At 58.7% G+C, this 17,238-nt stretch overlaps 1 protein-coding gene across 5 annotated transcripts in view; it reads right to left on the reverse strand.

Annotated features, from left to right (window-relative positions):
* Window positions 1-383: 383 nt before the first annotated feature.
* NDRG4 (NDRG family member 4) overlaps window positions 384-17,238 on the reverse strand; it is a 65,307-nt gene continuing 48,452 nt past the window's right edge. For 3 of the 5 annotated variants that reach the window (XM_077831251.1, XM_077831247.1, XM_077831248.1), the window contains 10 exons: window positions 16,387-16,473; window positions 15,077-15,133; window positions 14,054-14,157; window positions 9,710-9,766; window positions 9,567-9,618; window positions 8,502-8,549; window positions 5,205-5,240; window positions 4,610-4,661; window positions 2,876-2,914; window positions 384-538 (listed from right to left, as the gene is read on the reverse strand). In XM_077831251.1, the coding sequence (XP_077687377.1) occupies window positions 384-538; window positions 2,876-2,914; window positions 4,610-4,661; window positions 5,205-5,240; window positions 8,502-8,549; window positions 9,567-9,618; window positions 9,710-9,766; window positions 14,054-14,157; window positions 15,077-15,133; window positions 16,387-16,473 (687 nt within the window). The remainder of the gene's footprint in view (window positions 539-2,875; window positions 2,915-4,609; window positions 4,662-5,204; window positions 5,241-8,501; window positions 8,550-9,566; window positions 9,619-9,709; window positions 9,767-14,053; window positions 14,158-15,076; window positions 15,134-16,386; window positions 16,474-17,238) is intronic. The other 2 variants (XM_077831252.1, XM_077831249.1) reach the window with 1 other exon arrangement.

The raw sequence follows: 17,238 nt of genomic DNA on the forward strand, positions 1-17,238 counted from the left end.
CCCATTGCCTCTGCCAAGGGCTTGTCTCAGGAGACTCTCCGAACCAACTGCACGGCAGAAACCTGCGGACCTGACCAGTGGAGAGACTTGTTACGGCTCGACTGACAACAAGATAACGTCACTAATTCAAAGTTGCAGCTATAGCTAGAGGTGGATTGAACCGTCGGTCTTACAATGGTGTTTCCCCGCTCCCCTTTTTTATGTAATATTAAAAGGAAAAAAAACCCCAACGAGAAAGAAAACGAAACCCCAACACGGTAACGGTTGGAAGCCGCACAGGATGGCCGTTTGGATGGTGACTCGATGCAGAACGATGCTAAATGTCTCCAGCGGAGGAGGAAGAGGAGGAGGAGGAGGAGGAGACGGTGGAGGGACCAGAAACCTCAGCACGAAACCTCCATGGTGTGGTTGATCTGCCCCATGGCCTCGCTGCTTTCCGAGTGGGTGCAGGCCCGAGGGCGGCTGCCGTCCACCGAGCTGGCGCTGGTGAGGGAGGCAGTGCGGGAGCGGGCCAGGCGGGTCATGCTGGCTGAGGGCACTGGGAGGAGGGAGAAAAAGATGGGGTTAGGGATTGCACCTGGGGCCTGCAAGGAGGACTCAGGCAGACACGACACACAAGCAAAGCCAACACTGGTGAAGTCACGGGCTCTCCAGCCCGTCGAGTGAAGCGCCATTCTCCCAGCCTCTGCATACTGAGATGCCAGCTTCCAACTGCTCAAGCTTGAAGCATGCGGTGTTACAAGAGATGAGTTGCTACCGGCCTACGATGGAGGGCAGCAGGGGTCCATTAATCCATCTGTCACTGGGATGGAGTGGGAGGTGGGGAGACTCCTGCTGCTAAGCCCAGATACCTTTGGAGCGGTGCACTCTAGACTGTGTGGGAACAGACTATTGGAAGGGCTGCTCCCCAGCCTCCAACAAGTCCCGGTGGGAGTTTGCAGGCGGAGGTTTTAACGTGTGATATTTTGCCCCTTCGGGCGGTCAGGTGTTCTAAAGACTTTGAGGATCTGGGCCTTAACACCCAACTGGTATGCTAGCTGGTCTGTGCACACAGAGCATCTGATATGGCCGTGAAAATCCCCACGCACAAGAATGCTGGCATGCCATCGTGCACTCACGATGATCTGTGAAACATACCCCTCCTAGTGCAATGCACAAGGGGTGGTGACGTGTCTTGTGCCTTAAATACATGGGCTAAAGCAATGGGGTCTCAGCCTCCTGCACTGTTCCACACAGCTTTTCAATCACTGTGCGGGGCAATTTTGCCCTATAGGGTGTATTATCCACAATGGGGACCCTGGGGGTTCTGCCTGGCACTGGGGGAGGGGAACACTGCCTTGGAGCTGCTCCCTACGGAGAGGGTATAATAGGGGAGACCGTTCTGTGCTAAATGGACATGAGAAATGGGATCCTTCCCGTCCCCATCCTGTGAGACTGGGACATACCACTGCTACTAGAACTCCCCCCAGAGCAGAGGTCAGGAAGGAGACACCCCCCCGCAGCAATGAACTAGTCCAGCTACATTTTGTGAATGCGGCTTATTCCCAAGGGATGTGGCAGTAAGAGCCAAAGTGGGATGGAAGCCACGTTCACCCACTTGTGCTGTTCGTCTACACCTGGGGGCCACGAAAGCAGGCTGGTCTCTCTTGGGCTCTCATGCACTAGCCCACTGCTGGATTTCAGAGTCACAACCCCACGGGGGAAGCTGTAAGCCCACCGCTCCCCCAACATCTGACCGGCACTCTTATGCCGTGATGCTGCCCTGGGATTCCCATCTGCATCAGGTTTGAAAAGACCCTACATGTGCGGCCAAGGAGAGCAGCTAATTATTCTCATGGTGGTGTTTCCGCAGTCCCCAGCGCACCATCCGGTGGGCTCTGAATGCACTTTACCAGGACAGGACATCCCTAAATCTTCCCTGAAATAGGAGGCATGTTCTCCAGGACCCCCTGCGGCAGCTGAGCCGGCGTCCTGGGCCCCAGAGGAGCCAGGAGGCAAAAGACCCAATTCAGTGCAGCAGAGCCGGGGGAGGAGATCATCCGAGAACTAGTTACAGTTTGGTGATTCGTTGTTCCAGTCCCGGCCTTTAGAGCAGCCAAGGGGTCTCCTCCCTGGTTTGGGGTCCCAGGTTAAGCAGCCTTCTCCTGCCTCCCTGGGAGGGGATGGAGAAGTGGCACAGGAATGGTCCCAGGCCACAGGAATCATCCCCTCCCCTCCCCACTAACACCTCTCCAGCCTTTCCAAGCAGCTCAGGGCGGGTGTCGGGTAGGCAAGCAAGGGGCTCTCGGAAGTGAGGGGCAGCAGCCCTGGGACCCCTAGAGCCAGGCTGCTTCTCCAACCTAGGTGGGGGCCGCAGAGCAGCTGGTACCCAGCAGGGGAAACATGTAGCAGCCCTGAGCTGTCCCAGCCACACTCCCATCCTCACCACCAACACGCACAATCCACAGCTGGCCGCTAGCCCCGGCGAACAGAGCACCCAGCGGCACAAGGCGCCACCGCAGCACCAGCCACTCACTGGCGGCCAACAGCAGGAGTGGAGGATGCCGATGCCCAGCTGCGGGTAGAGATCCCAAGGGGTCGGATTCCAAGCAGGGAGGGTGCTCCCCGCCCTGCCTGCCCCAAGCAGCTATTCCCCCGCCTCTCCTGCACCCAAAGCCTAGTCCCGTCCCCATCCCTGACTTGGCCTCTTTCACAGCTTGCCGGAGACTTTTTCACTCTGGGAAGCCTCTTTCTGCCACCGCTCCTCTCCTGGGGAGGGCGGGGCTGGGGGTGGGCACTGGAACACAGCCCCCCCCCGCAGCAATGCATATGGAGTTGGGGGACGGGGGCGCATGCAGCGGATGGGGAGGAGGGTGAGCAGCAGTGACGGGGGTACCTGCTCCTCCACTCAGCCTCCGATCCTTCAAGTATGCAACTAAGGGAGAGACAGAGAGCAAGGGGGGTGGGAGGGGGCGGGGAGACAAGAGACGTTGGGAGAGAAAGAGAGCGTCAGCATTCGATCTGCCCCAAAAACCAAACAACTGGGATGGCAACCACAAAACGGAGAGAGTGGGAGGGAGAGAGACAGACGGCAGGAAGGATTACACACACACACACACACCCCCCATCTATACGCCCCCCCCACACCCCCCATCTACACACACACACCCCCCTGTCTACACACACACCCCGTCTACACACACAGACCCTGTCTCTACGCACCCACCCACCCAGAGTCTACACAGACACACACACACCCTGTCTCTATCCTCACACACACACAGAGTCTCCACACACCCCATCTACACACCCACACCTCTGTCTCCACCCCCCCACACCCCATCTCTACCCCCCCCCAGCCTACACAGACACACACACACTCTGTCTATACCTCCCCACAAACACACCTATCCCCCGTCTGTACACTCCCCCAACTACACCCCCTATCTATACTCACACACACTCACTCTCTCCTGGGGGCTAGCCCAGTGATCTGTACAAGGCAAGGCAAGTCGCAATCTGACCGGACAACGCTCGCCCCCCACCTCGCTGCCCGTCTCACAGAACCATCAACGGGACCGCACGGGTCTAATGAAGCGATGCTGGTTCCTGGCCACCCCCTGGAGACCCCAGAGCAGCCAAGGCCTGAGAGAGCAGAGGGGTCAGGGGAATCTCAGCTCAGTCCCATCCCCCTCCATTCCCCCACTGTGGAATCACAGCTGGCTCGGACACCTCCCAGTGCCAGGCCGGGTCCTGCCCTTCCCCTGTGCACAGGCCCCTTCGTCCTGCTCGAAGGTGGCAGCAGTGTTGATGGCGAGGGGGGGGGCTGGGCAGGCCCCCTCGCCACATTCCCACACTGTGCGCACTGCTTTGCAAGGAAGTTCAGATGGCCTTTGCTGTGGGGCCTGATCCTGAGGTGCCCGCAGCTCCCACCAGCCAGTGGGTGCTCAGCACCCAGGGAGACCAGGCACCTTGGGCTGGGACTGGCTTTTCAAGGGCCAAGGGCTCTCTGCCTGCCTCCCTCCAAGGGGCAACCTGCCGCCTCTGTCCCTGCAGAGCCGAGCCACGCTAATTAATCTGCAAAGAGCAGGGACTGAGCATGGAGCCCAGAGAGCCCGTGGGGAGGCAGCCAGGTTGTCTCACTGATCTGTGGTTTTCACACGCACCTCCTGAGTGCCGAAAACCAACTCAGTTCTCCCCCTCCTGGGTTCCCTGGGCCCAGGGGCCTGGCGGGGGCTTCTGGCCCAGGGCACATGCTCACACCACGGGCAGTGACTACACAGGCAGGGCAGGGGGCACCGTGCCATGGGGGCAGAGCGCTGGCATGCCGGGGGCTCCGGGCACTGCACCGTGCCAGGCTGAGTCGCAGAGATGGGTACCCCACCACGCCCCGGTGGGCATGTGCCCATCCACCCAACCTGTGCCCTTACACACACACAGTGCCGTGCGAAAGACAACTTCACGCACCGGCATGGATACACGCCTACCTACACACCTGCATGCACGAACATTTACACACACACACACACCCCCCCCCGCATGTGTAGGGCACATTCCCACCACCCTCGCACACCTGTCCCCCCAGCCATATCCACACTCACACCCACACACACCTGGCACCTGCACTTACTGTAACCCATCCCTTGCAGGAAGTACTTAAAGGCTTCGGTCAGTTTTCCAGGCTGTTGGAGGGGAAGAGAGGAAAAACAAGGCTGAAAGGGCGGGAGGAGATGCTGGCTGCTGCTGGCTCGCTCAGCAGGGAGGGGCTGCTGGGACACAGACTGCAGCCCTCCCTCACCAAACCCAAGAGGCCAAGAGACCCCATCCCCGGCAGCCCCTTCCCAGGCCATGAGGAGACTGGGGGGGTGGATTTCCCCCTCTCCTGGGCAGCGGTGATGCCCCCGCCCCCGCCCCCGGGGCTGGCCTGACTGTAGCAAAGCAGCCAGGTGGACTCTGCACATTCCCCTCCCCCACTATTAGACAGGGCCAGGGGCCACCCCAAGCCCCCATGGGAGCAGAGCAGAGTGGGGGCCTCCGCAGGGCCTGGGCAGAGCAGCGGGGGCAGCTCACCGAGCCCCTGGGGCAGGGATCCCACCGCCCCCTCCAGCCACACGCAGACACACCTCTGCCTGCTGCTCCAGCACAGAGCCAGGGTGGCGTGGAGCTGAGGACCGGGGTGGGGGAAGGGAGGAGAAAGAGCCAGGGTGGGGGGCTGGAGGACTCACCTGTGTGACTTGTGGGAGCCCCCCAGAGTCGGCCATCTGGAGGGGAAAAACAGAACTCTGTTAGTGGAGGGCCCTGGGGACAACTCTACCGGCGCCCTGGCTCAGAGCCCAGCCCACCTGCTGCATGGACATTTCGGTAGCTGCTGGGGCAGTCTGCAGGGACCCTCTTCCAACCTGCCAGCACCTCAGCCCAGCTGGCTGCGCAGGGGGAATCCAGCAAGGTGGACATGGGCGCTCAGGAGCGGTGGGGGTGCCCAAAGAGCCCTTTCCCTGCTGGAATGCCCCTGGTCATCTGCGGGCGGGGGACAGGCCACAGGGACGCGGCGCGGGCCATTTATTGCAGGCCACTCCTGGGAGAGGCCAGCCCTGCCCATGGAGGGACAGCTAGCAATTCCTACTACCCGAGTCTACGCTAGCAGAGCTGTTGGGGGAGGAGCGTGCAGGAGAGGTTTGGCATAACGGTGGGGGGTGGGAGGAGCGCGGAGCTGCAATGCAGGATCGAGGGGTGTGGCAGAGATGGGGGGCGCCAGGGCTGGTGTAGCAGGGGGACTGCAGGGCGGGACTCAGGGGTTTGAACAGAGCTGGTGGGGGGCCAGAGCTGGTGTAGCGGGAGGACTCCAGGGCAGGATTAAGGGGCCCCCATTGGCTGAGCTGGTGGGGGGCCAGGGCTGGTGTAGCGGGAGGACTCCAGGGCAGGATTAAGGGGCATTGGCAGAGCTGGGGGGGCCAGGGCTGGTGTAGCAGGGGGCTGCAGGGCGGGACTCAGGGGTTTGAACAGAGCTGGGGGGGGCAGGGCTGGTGTAGCGGGAGGACTCCAGGGCAGGATTAAGGGGCATTGGTAGAGCTGGTGGGGGGCACCAGGGCTGGTGTAGCGGGAGGACTCCAGGGCAGGATTAAGGGGCATTGGCAGAGCTGGGGGGGGGGCCAGGGCTGGTGTAGCGAGAGGACTCCAGGGCAGGCTTAAGGGGCCCCCATTGGCAGAGCTGGAGGGGCACCAGGGCTGGTGTAGCGGGAGGACTCCAGGGCAGGCTTAAGGGGCCCCCATTGGCAGAGCTGGTGGGGGGGCCAGGGCTGGTGTAGCAGGGGGACTGCAGGGTGGGACTCAGGGGTTTGAACAGAGCTGGTGGGGGGCCAGAGCTGGTGTAGCAGGGGGACTGCAGGGCGGGACTCAGGGGTTTGAACAGAGCTGGGGGGGCCAGGGCTGGTGTAGCGGGAGGACTCCAGGGCAGGATTAAGGGGCCCCCATTGGCAGAGCTGGAGGGGCACTAGGGCTGGTGTAGCGGGAGGACTCCAGGGCAGGATTAAGGGGCATTGGCAGAGCTGGGGGGGCACCAGGGCTGGTGTAGTGGGAGGACTCCAGGGCAGGATTAAGGGGCATTGGCAGAGCTGGGGGGGGGGCCAGGGCTGGTGTAGCGGGAGGACTCCAGGGCAGGATTAAGGGGCCCCCATTGGCAGAGCTGGGGGGGGCAGGGCTGGTGTAGCGGGAGGACTCCAGGGCAGGATTAAGGGGCATTGGCAGAGCTGGAGGGGCACCAGGGCTGGTGTAGCGGGAGGACTCCAGGGCAGGCTTAAGGGGCCCCCATTGGCAGAGCTGGTGCGGGGGCCAGGGCTGGTGTAGCGGGAGGACTCCAGGGCAGGATTAAGGGGCATTGGCAGAGCTGGGGGGGCCAGGGCTGGTGTAGCAGGGGGACTGCAGGGCGGGACTCAGGGGTTTGAACAGAGCTGAGGGGGGGCAGGGCTGGCGTAGCGGGAGGACTCCAGGGCAGGATTAAGGGGCCCCCATTGGCAGAGCTGGGGGGGGGCAGGGCTGGCGTAGCGGGAGGACTCCAGGGCAGGATTAAGGGGCATTGGCAGAGCTGGAGGGGCACCAGGGCTGGTGTAGCGGGAGGACTCCAGGGCAGGCTTAAGGGGCCCCCATTGGCAGAGCTGGTGGGGGGGCCAGGGCTGGCGTAGCAGGGGGACTGCAGGGTGGGACTCGGGTTTGAACAGAGCTGGTGGGGGGCCAGAGCTGGTGTAGCGGGAGGACTCCAGGGCAGGATTAAGGGGCCCCCATTGGCTGAGCTGGTGGGGGGCCAGGGCTGGTGTAGCGGGAGGATTCCAGGGCAGGATTAAGGGGCATTGGCAGAGCTGGGGGGGCCAGGGCTGGTGTAGCAGGGGGACTGCAGGGCGGGACTCAGGGGTTTGAACAGAGCTGAGGGGGGGCAGGGCTGGCGTAGCGGGAGGACTCCAGGGCAGGATTAAGGGGCCCCCATTGGCAGAGCTGGGGGGGGGCAGGGCTGGCGTAGCGGGAGGACTCCAGGGCAGGATTAAGGGGCATTGGCAGAGCTGGGGGGGCACCAGGGCTGGTGTAGCGGGAGGACTCCAGGGCAGGATTAAGGGGCATTGGCAGAGCTGGGGGGGGGGCCAGGGCTGGTGTAGCGGGAGGACTCCAGGGCAGGATTAAGGGGCCCCCATTGGCAGAGCTGGGGGGGGGCAGGGCTGGTGTAGCGAGAGGACTCCAGGGCAGGCTTAAGGGGCCCCCATTGGCAGAGCTGGAGGGGCACCAGGGCTGGTGTAGCGGGAGGACTCCAGGGCAGGCTTAAGGGGCTCCCATTGGCAGAGCTGGTGGGGGGGCCAGGGCTGGTGTAGCAGGGGGACTGCAGGGTGGGACTCAGGGGTTTGAACAGAGCTGGTGGGGGGCCAGAGCTGGTGTAGCGGGAGGACTCCAGGGCAGGCTTAAGGGGCCCCCATTGGCAGAGCTGGTGGGGGGGCCAGGGCTGGTGTAGCAGGGGGACTGCAGGGTGGGACTCAGGGGTTTGAACAGAGCTGGTGGGGGGCCAGAGCTGGTGTAGCGGGAGGACTCCAGGGCAGGATTAAGGGGCCCCCATTGGCAGAGCTGGTGGGCGGCCAGAGCTGGTGTAGCGGGAGGACTCCAGGGCAGGATTAAGGGGCCCCCATTGGCAGAGCTGGGGGGGGGCAGGGCTGGTGTAGCGGGAGGACTCCAGGGCAGGATTAAGGGGCATTGGCAGAGCTGGGGGGGCACCAGGGCTGGTGTAGCGGGAGGACACCAGGGCAGGATTAAGGGGCCCCCATTGGCAGAGCTGGTGGAGGGGCCAGGGCTGGTGTAGCGGGAGGACTCCAGGGCAGGATTAAGGGGTCCCCATTGGCAGAGCCGGGGGAGGGGGGATTAGGGAAAGGAATAGCGGGGGGGGCCAAGAGGCATGGGCAGAACTCTGAGGGAGAAGTCTGCACCACTCTCAGCCCTGACTGGCGGCCAGCCCCCCACGCAGTGAGAGGTGGCTGGCGGATCCAGCTTACCTTCAAGAATGTGGTGGTGACTGGATCCAGCTTGGAGTTACACTCCACCTGTCAAGGAGAAGAGAGAGGTTTAGGATGGTCAGAGAGCAGCGTGCCGGGGATGCCTGCTACACCTCCACGGCATGCGTTTTTAACCACTGGAACAATTTACCAGGGGTTGTGGTGGAGTCTCCAGCACTGGCAACTTTAAATCAAGATTGGCTGGTTTTCTAAAGGATCTGCTCTGGGAATTACGTTGGGGAAGGTCTCTGGCCTTGGGATCTATGAATTGAAGGGTGCCCCACCCTCTGACTCTGTCCCAGACAGGCCTCCCTCTCCATGCGCCCAGAGCTAATTCTCCTTTATGGGTCAAGAAAGCAAGACACAGAGAACCAAAAAGTAGCTGAGGGATTCCTCATTTGGCCCCATGGCTGCAGCATGCACTATCCGCTCCATGCCAGGTGGGGCTCAGCTCGGGGTGAATCTGGGATGCAGGCAGAGGCTGGGACTTGGAGAGAAAAAGTGCCCTGCAGGGTGGGGCAGTGGCCCCCCAGTGTCCGTAGGGAAGGATTGACTTACTGTGTCTGCCCGGAATGGGGAGAGAGCAGGGGGCAGAGAAGGGAAAGTGGCAGGGATGGGGGCATGCAGAGGTGCTGGGGGAGAAACCCGGTGGAAAATGGGAATTTGTTCTGCAAAAACCCGGGAGAGCGGGGAGAAGAGAAAGAGAGACATGCTGAGAGAGAGGGAGAAGAAAGGGACATACAGCAAAGGAAAAAGAAAATCAAAATGTCAACAAATTTTGTTTTTCAACCCGCTCGAGAAGAAACCGACTCTCAGGGAGTGAGGACAGGAGAAACCGCTCAATGGAGAAAAGAGAGTGGGGGTGCAGCAGGGGGAGAGAATCTGGATTCCTTCCTTAGTCTGGGGAGCCGGTTTAAATCCCCCTAGCATGAAGGCTGGTGTACTGGAACAGCCTGAAAGTGGCACAGGATGCCGAGGGTCTGGGCAGGACACGACAGTGCCCTAGGAATGCCCGCTCCTGCTAGGGGGAGAAGTAGGCAGCATGGGGTTTAACCCGTTACTCACCACCCCATCTTCAGCAGGAGCGTTGTCCCCCACCACCAGCATGACTGGGCAGCTGGAAACACCAAGAGGAAGAGAGTGGTCAGGGGCTTGGTCTTTAACACCCGGTTGCAATTCAGCCCCACTGGGACCAGTGTGTGACTTACCGAAGTGTTTTGGCATTGGGGACAGTCCCAGGCCGGTTAATGTCCAGGTCTCTGCGGCTGAGGGGGAGAGAGTGGGGCCAGAGGTTAGTGCCCCAGAGCAAAATGGCCGACCTCCCAGAATACCCATAGGCAAAGCACGCCGGCAGCTTCTCCGGCCTGAAAGCTTCTCTCCATCCAGACAGGGGAGGGTCATGGATGGAGGTGCAAGAGGGCAGCAGAACCCAGCCCAACCCATGGAAATGTGGAGTGATGGTCTCCGAACTCCAGCACATATCACAACGGCAAAGTCTTGGCACGAGCACTAAGTTCCCCGAACCCAGTGTCAGAGGGGTTAATGAGACACTTGGCCGTCTTCCTCTTACCCTTGCAACCATGCGTACCCCACGTGGCCCCAGGCCTGCAGGAGGGCCATCCCACTTGCCTGACTCCCGCTGCCCAGAATGGGCCTGACCTGTTTGGCCCACCCCCCTGCCCAAAGCAGGGCTGGATCGCACACCCCACCATTCCTCAGCCCAGAGCACAGAATCACAGAAGTGTGGGCGTGGAAGGGACCTCAGCAGGGCATCTAGTCCAGTCCCCTGCACTCAAGGCAGGACGACATAATAACTAGACCATCCCTGACAGGTGTTTGTCTAACCTGTTCTTAAAAACTCCAGTGATGGAGATTCCACAACCTCCCTAGGCAATTTATTCCGGTGCTTAACCACTCTGACAGTTAGGAAGTTTTTCCTAATGTCCAACCTAAACTTCCCTTGCTGCAATTTAAGCCCATTGCTTCCTGTCCTATCCTCAGAGGTTAACAAGAATTTTTTTTTCCCTCCTCCTTGTAACAGCCTTTTATGTACTTGAAAACTGTTATGTCCCCTCTCAGTCTTCTCTTCTCCAGACTAAACAAACCCAATTCTTTCAACCTTCCCTCATAGGTCATGTTTTCTAGACCTTTCATCATTTTTGTTGTTCTTCTCTGGACTTTCTCCAATTTGTCCACATCCTTCCTGAAATGTGGCGCCCAGAACTGGACACAATACTCTAGTCGAGGCCTAATCAGAGCGGAGTAGAGCGGAAGAATTACTCCTCGCGTCTTGCTTACAACACTCCTGCTAATACATCCCAGAATGATGTTCCCTTTTTTTGCAACAGTGTTACACTGTTGACTCATATTTAGCTTGTGATCCACTATGACCCCCAGATCCCTTTTCACAATATTCCTTCCTAGACAGTCATCTCCCATTTTGAATGTGTGCAACCGATTGTTCCTTCCTAAGTGGAGGACTTTGCATTTGTCCTTATTGAATTTCATCCTGTTTACTTCAGATCATTTCTCCAGTTTCTCCAGATCGTTCTGAATTTTAATCCTATCCTCCAAAGCACTTGCAACCTCCCATCTTGGTATCGGCCGCAAACTTTTTAAGTGTTCTCTCAATGCCATTATCTAAATCATTGAACAGAACCAGAACCAGAACTGATCCCTGTGGGACCCCACTTGTTATGCCCTTCCAACTTGACTGTGAACCACTGATAACTACTCTCTGGGAAGGGTTTTCCAACCAGTTCTGCATCCACCTTATAGTAGCGCATCTGGGTTATATTTCCCTAGTTTGTTTATGAGAAGGTCATGCAAGACAGTATCAAACGCCTTACTAAAGTCAAGATATACCACATCTACCGCTTCCCCCCCCCACATCCACAAGGCTTGTTACCCTGTCAAAAACAGCATTTATGTTGGTTTGACATGATTTGTTCTTGAGAAATCCATGCTGACTGTAACTTATCACCTTCTAGGTGTTTGCAGATTGATTGCTTGATTATTTGTCCCATTATCTTTCCAGGTACAGAAGTTAAGCTGACTGGTCTGTAATTCCTCGGGTTGTCCTTATTCCCCCTTTTTATAGGTGGGCACTATATTTGCCCTTTTCCAGTCTGCTGGAATCTCTCCCGTCTTCCATGAGTTTTTGGAGATAATCGCTGATGGCTCAGTTATCGCCTCAGTCAGCTTCTGGAGTATTCTGGGATGCATTTCATCAGGCCCTGGTGACTTGAAGACATCTAACTTGTCTAAGTAACTTTTAACTTGTTCTTTGCCTATTTTAGCCTCAGATTCTACTTCACTTTCACTGGCACTAACTATGTTAGACGTCCAATCGCTACTACCCTTTTTGGTGAAAACAAACAAAAAAGGCATTTAGCACTTTCATTATTTCCACATTTTCTGTTATTGTTCCTCTCCCCTCCTCATTGAGTAATGGGCCTGCCCTGTCCTTGGTCTTCCTCTTGCTTCTAACGTATTTGTAGAATGTTTTCTTGTTACCTTTTAGGTCTCCACCTAGCTTAATCTTGTTTTGTGCCTTGACCTTTCTAATTATGTCTCTACATGCTTGTTGTTGTTTGTTTATATTCATCCTTCATAATTTGACATAGTTTCCATTTTTTGTAGGACTCTTTTTTGAGTTTCAGCTCACTGAAGGTCTGGTTAGGCCAGGATAGTCTCTGACCAGAGTTCCCGTCTCTTCTATGCAGGGGGATAGTTTCCTCTTGTGCCCTTAATAATGTCTCCTTAAAAAACTGCCAATAACTGATTTTCCCTTTCGACTTGCTTCCCATGGCTCTTGCCATCTTACTCCCTGAGTTTGCTGAAGTCTGCTTCTTGAAATCCATTGTCTTTATTGGGCTGTTTTCCCTCCTACCATTCCTTAGAATCATGCACTCTACCATTTCACCATCATTTTCACTCAAGTTGCCTTCCACTTTCCCATTCTTAACCGGTTCCTCCCTACTTGTCAAAATCAAATCTAGATCAGCCTCTCCCCCGGTGGCTGTCTCCACCTTCTGAAATAAAAAATGGTCTCCGGTGCATTCCTAGAACATGTTGGATAATCTGTGCCCTGCTGGGTTATTTTCCCAACAGATGTCTCGGGAGTTGAAGTCCCCCAACACCACCAAGTCCTGGGCTTTGGACGATTTTGTTAGTTGTTTAAAAAAAGCCTCACCCATCTCTTCTTCCTGATTAGATGGGCTCTCGTAGATTCCAGCCATAACCCATCACTCTTGTTTGCACCCTACCCCTATGTCCCACTGCCCAGAGAGGGGGCCAGCCCACATGCCCCCACCGCCCCACTGCTCGCAGCATGGCCCATGTGCCCCACTGGCCCCAGGCCAGAGAGGGGCCAGCCTACATGCCCCCACTACTCCCTAGCCCGAAGCAGGCCTGGTCCGCATCACGCCTCCCACCACCCCCTGCCTGGAGCATGGCTTACCTGGGTGTCGCAACTACCCGCCCTGCCCAGAGTGGGGCCAGCCAGCACACCGCACCACTCCCCTGCCAGAGTGTGACCTATCCATGTGGCCCATTGCTCCCCTTCCCAGACTGGGGCTAGCCCATACCCCTGCCACCCCACCTGCCTGGATCACATGCCCCACTACTCCCCTGCTGGGAGCACGGCCAATCTGTGTGCCCCACTGTCCAAAGCACACGAGTGCAGTGACAGCCTCCCCGCAGGACCTCAGGCACCACGTTTGCCATTTGTTCCCCTCAAAGCTGGATTTTCGGTGGTGCTTGACCCAGCTGTAATTTGATTCCCACCCCAACAGCCCCTAAGCAACGGGGGTGCCCAGCTCAGGACCTGCCTCTCAGAGACAAAGAGCCCCACTCCGGCCACGATCCCGTGGGTGGTGGCCAAGCTAGAAAGGCCAGACATGCTGCGGGCTATTTCCCATGCCTCTGGCTGCCGTTCATCAAAGGCCTGTGTCTGTGAGGGTGCTGGGTGCGAATCCTGATCTGGAGCCTGACTGGGGGCAACACGACATGTACCACCCCAGCTCTCAGAGGGTGGCCTCCTGCACCTCGTCCCCAGGGGGCCCGGAAGCAGCAGGGCTCTATGGCTACCCGCATGGGGTCTCCTGCTCCTCGACCAATGAACTGCATCCAATGGTCTTGGGCTCTTGGTGGCACCAGGGGCATCCTCAGCTCCGCTGCTTGCCATCTCCAAAAGCTGCCACCCGGGCAGATGGAGCAGAGATCTCCCTGCCATTCCCACCGATGCCGTGCCACCCTGCCCCACCCATGCCCCAGCTAACAATGGCCATTAGCTACGAGGCACAAGAGGGTCACCCCGTGAGGCACCCACCCTCTGCTGGGTCTGCATGTGAAAGGCCAACGGAGGCTGCACAGACCCCCCAGCCAGCTGGAAGAGATTCCACCGCACCACAGAGGATCTGCATCTGGCCAAAGGTGCCAGCTCCCTTGTGCTCTTCAGCCCATGACGCCAGAGATAACCCCTCCCGGGTGGTACAGTCTGCCCCAGGTGGAGACGTGTGCCACTGCGGAGAGGTGAGGGGGGCAGTTACCTGTTGTACATGTTCCAGAACAGCTGCAAGTTGTATTGGTTCACCACACTCCCGATCTGCTGTCGATAGCTCTGCACCAGCTCCGTGTTGCTCACCAGCTCTTCCTGAGCAGGAGGGGCGAGAGAAACGAGAGATCAGCTGACCCGTGGCAGGGAGGAAGGGCTCGGCTTGTGTTGTATGGAGGGACAGGCTAGCGGGGCATGGGGACTGATCTGAGTGCAACGGAGGAAAAAGACCCAGTTTCCCCCAGGATCACCCTGCGGGGGCTAAGTCTTAGCCACTCAGCCCACAGAGCATTCACACCCTGCAGGGCTGTATTTGAGGGAGGGGAGTGCTCGTAACGAACTCCCGAGATTGGCCTCTGGCTGCCACCAGGAGAGGGACTGAAGCTGCAGACCTGGGATCTGGAGTCTGAACATCGCACAGTACCTGGGTCGAGGACAGGGGTTCAGCCCGCTCTAAAGGTGACGCCACTTGAGACACTGGGAGTCAGATCTGGCTTCAGTTTTCCAAGAGTTGGGGCTGGCTCCCAGGGACTGGTTCTGACCCATCCCGCTAACTAGTTTGTGCTGAAGAGGCTGCAGTCTGGGAAAGGGGTGCTGGCCAGAGGAGCAGAGCATCCATCACTGTGGGCTGTGGGGCCCTCCAGCACTGCATCCTGGGGGAGACACCCCACGTTGTGCCCTACAAATCCAGTTGTCGATGGGCCCCTCCTATACATCCTGGGCACAGGCGGGCAAAGCACTCACAACTGCGCTCTCTTCGGGGGCCTGCATCTCAAGCCAGCTCTCCTTCCCCATGGCATAGCCCAGCTACAGACAGGACCAGAGAGGGAGGTATCTCTTGGCCTGTTCTTCCTCCATACAGCAGCATGGCCAGGAGACAGCAGAGCAGCCCCAGTTGCTGATCCAGTCCAGCCGGTAGCTGGCTGACTCTCTGTCTGGATTGTACACTGGCCCTTTCTCCACCAGAGTCTGATCTGAGCAGGGCAGCTGTGAACGTGTCCAGTGCTCTCCCCCTTACCTGGCTGAACAGGTGAGATAACACGGTGTCAGGCAAAGAGCTGGTCAGGCCAGAGAGCTGCGGACAGAGAACGCTAGAAGTGTTACGCTGACTGGCGCCAGGCACCACGCACTCCCACCCCTGCACCTTCGCCATGGGATCCCTCCTCGCGACGTTAACTGGAGACAGGCAGGCGTCACTGGAGCCAGAGCCCAGAACCTGTTGAGCCAGCGGGGAAGAGCAACAGCTGCTCTGGCTCGGACCAATCGGAGCAGAAAGAAAAGAAGAGGAGTCGGAGACCATCCCCTGTCTCTGGGGAGCCTGCTGTAGACCAGGGCTGGGTCAGGGAAGAGCCCGATGATGGTATCTGCTGTGAGGTGATCACCCATGCCTGGAGCTTCTGCACCCTGGACTACCCAGGTCCATGTACCCCGAGGGCTGATCTTCTTGGGGATACTGACTTCTTTAACCCCTAGAGCAGTGGTCCCCAAACTTTTTGGTCTATGCCCCCCCCTTACCTGGTCCATGCCCTCCCAGGAGCCATGGTCGGGGGCCACAGCCAGAAGCGGGGCCCTAGTCAGGGCTAGGGGCTATGGTTGGGAGTGGGGTCAGTGCTGCAGCTGGGGCATTGGCCAGGAGCAGGGCCGCAGTCAGGGCTGGGAGCCAGCGGCCGCATCCAGGAGCAGGCCTGCGATCGGGGCCGGGAGCCAGGGGCTGCAGCCAGAAGCAGGGCTGGGAGCTATGGCTGGGAGTGGGCCTGGGCCAGCTGGTGGCTGAGGCCAAGGCTGGACCTGCAGCTGGGGCTGGGGGGCAGGGCCGGAGTGGAGCTGGGGCCAGAGCGGGACTGGGTGGTGCTCCCTCCCTGCCCCCAGTCAGGGCTGGCTGGGTTCTGCTGCACACTCCCCCCAGGGGGGCACTGCCCTAGGGGAAGCAGACACAGTCCCTGCACACTACCGGGGCAGCTCCATGGGTGGATTTTCAGGCTGGATTTGGCCACAGGAGACTATTTTAAACTCAACAATCCACGTTATTCCTTCCCTGCTCCCTCCTCTCCTAAGCACAGAGGCCTCAGTCAAGGCCATGCCTGAGGAAGACACGGTGTGGTGAGACCAGGCAACACAGGCTGTGGTTAGCCTTCAAGCTGGGGAGCCAGACAGAACCACAGGGTCTGTCTGTGTCCAGCGGCCTCATTAACGAGTTCCCTTTATATTCATTACAGCCGAGCCCCAACTCTCCTGTGCCCCAGGAGACCCTGCCAGTCCCTACGCCCGCTCCAAGTGATTTCATCCCAGTGCATCCCAGCTGGAGCCTGAGAGGTGGACGCTGCTCACCTTGGTGGCTGCCCAGTCAATCCAGCCTTTGCCGTTGGGGTCGATGTTCATCAGGACGAGCCCTTCCACCAGATCTGGGAAGATCAGCTGCAGGCAAGCAGACACAGGGCTATTGCTCACGGCACTGGTGCGATAGGAGAGGCCTATGCTGGGGGGGCAGTTAGCAGATGTGTGGATTCACCATAGGTGGAGATCCTTTACTGACAGTGACGCACTTCTCCAGGGGCAAGGGATGGGTAGGAGACCACGTCCTCGGATGGACCCTCCCACCACCTTCCGACATGAAACAGGCCAACCAGTGCCAATGAGGTAAAGGCTTTGCACACCACTGCTCTGCACCTCTGCCCACGGAGAATCTACAACAAGGCTGCCAGGATCCCTCCCAGCCAGGCTTGGGAGCAGGGCATGGTCCAGAGATGGCTCTGGTGGATAACTGCCCCTACCGCCAGACAAGGGGACGGCATCCACGTTCACCCTGCTGCACCTCCCTGCATTCTTTACACCAAGGAACTGCAGGGATAGAAGGAACTGCCCTGAAATGGCAGAGGCCCTTCCTGTCGGCCTGAACCCAGAGGGCTGTCACAGGCAGCTCCAGGACGCAGCTCCAGATGGTCCAAGCCTCTCGTCCATGTGACTCATAAGAGCCTACAGGATATGCCCAGGACTATGGCTCCCAAACATCAAACGTGAACAGCACCATCTCCTAGCTCTCTCAACGCTCAGCCAAAATCACCAACCAGATGAAGAACAGCTGACTAAAGCCAAGCTCTGGCTGGTCAGATGCGGGACGCACTTTGAAGCACTTGTCTCCTCTCTCAGATCCCCGACTTCTCAGAGAATCTGGTACCCCAA

The sequence above is a fragment of the Eretmochelys imbricata genome, chromosome 12, assembly GCF_965152235.1.
Source record: "Eretmochelys imbricata isolate rEreImb1 chromosome 12, rEreImb1.hap1, whole genome shotgun sequence".
NCBI lineage: Eukaryota > Metazoa > Chordata > Testudines > Cheloniidae > Eretmochelys > Eretmochelys imbricata.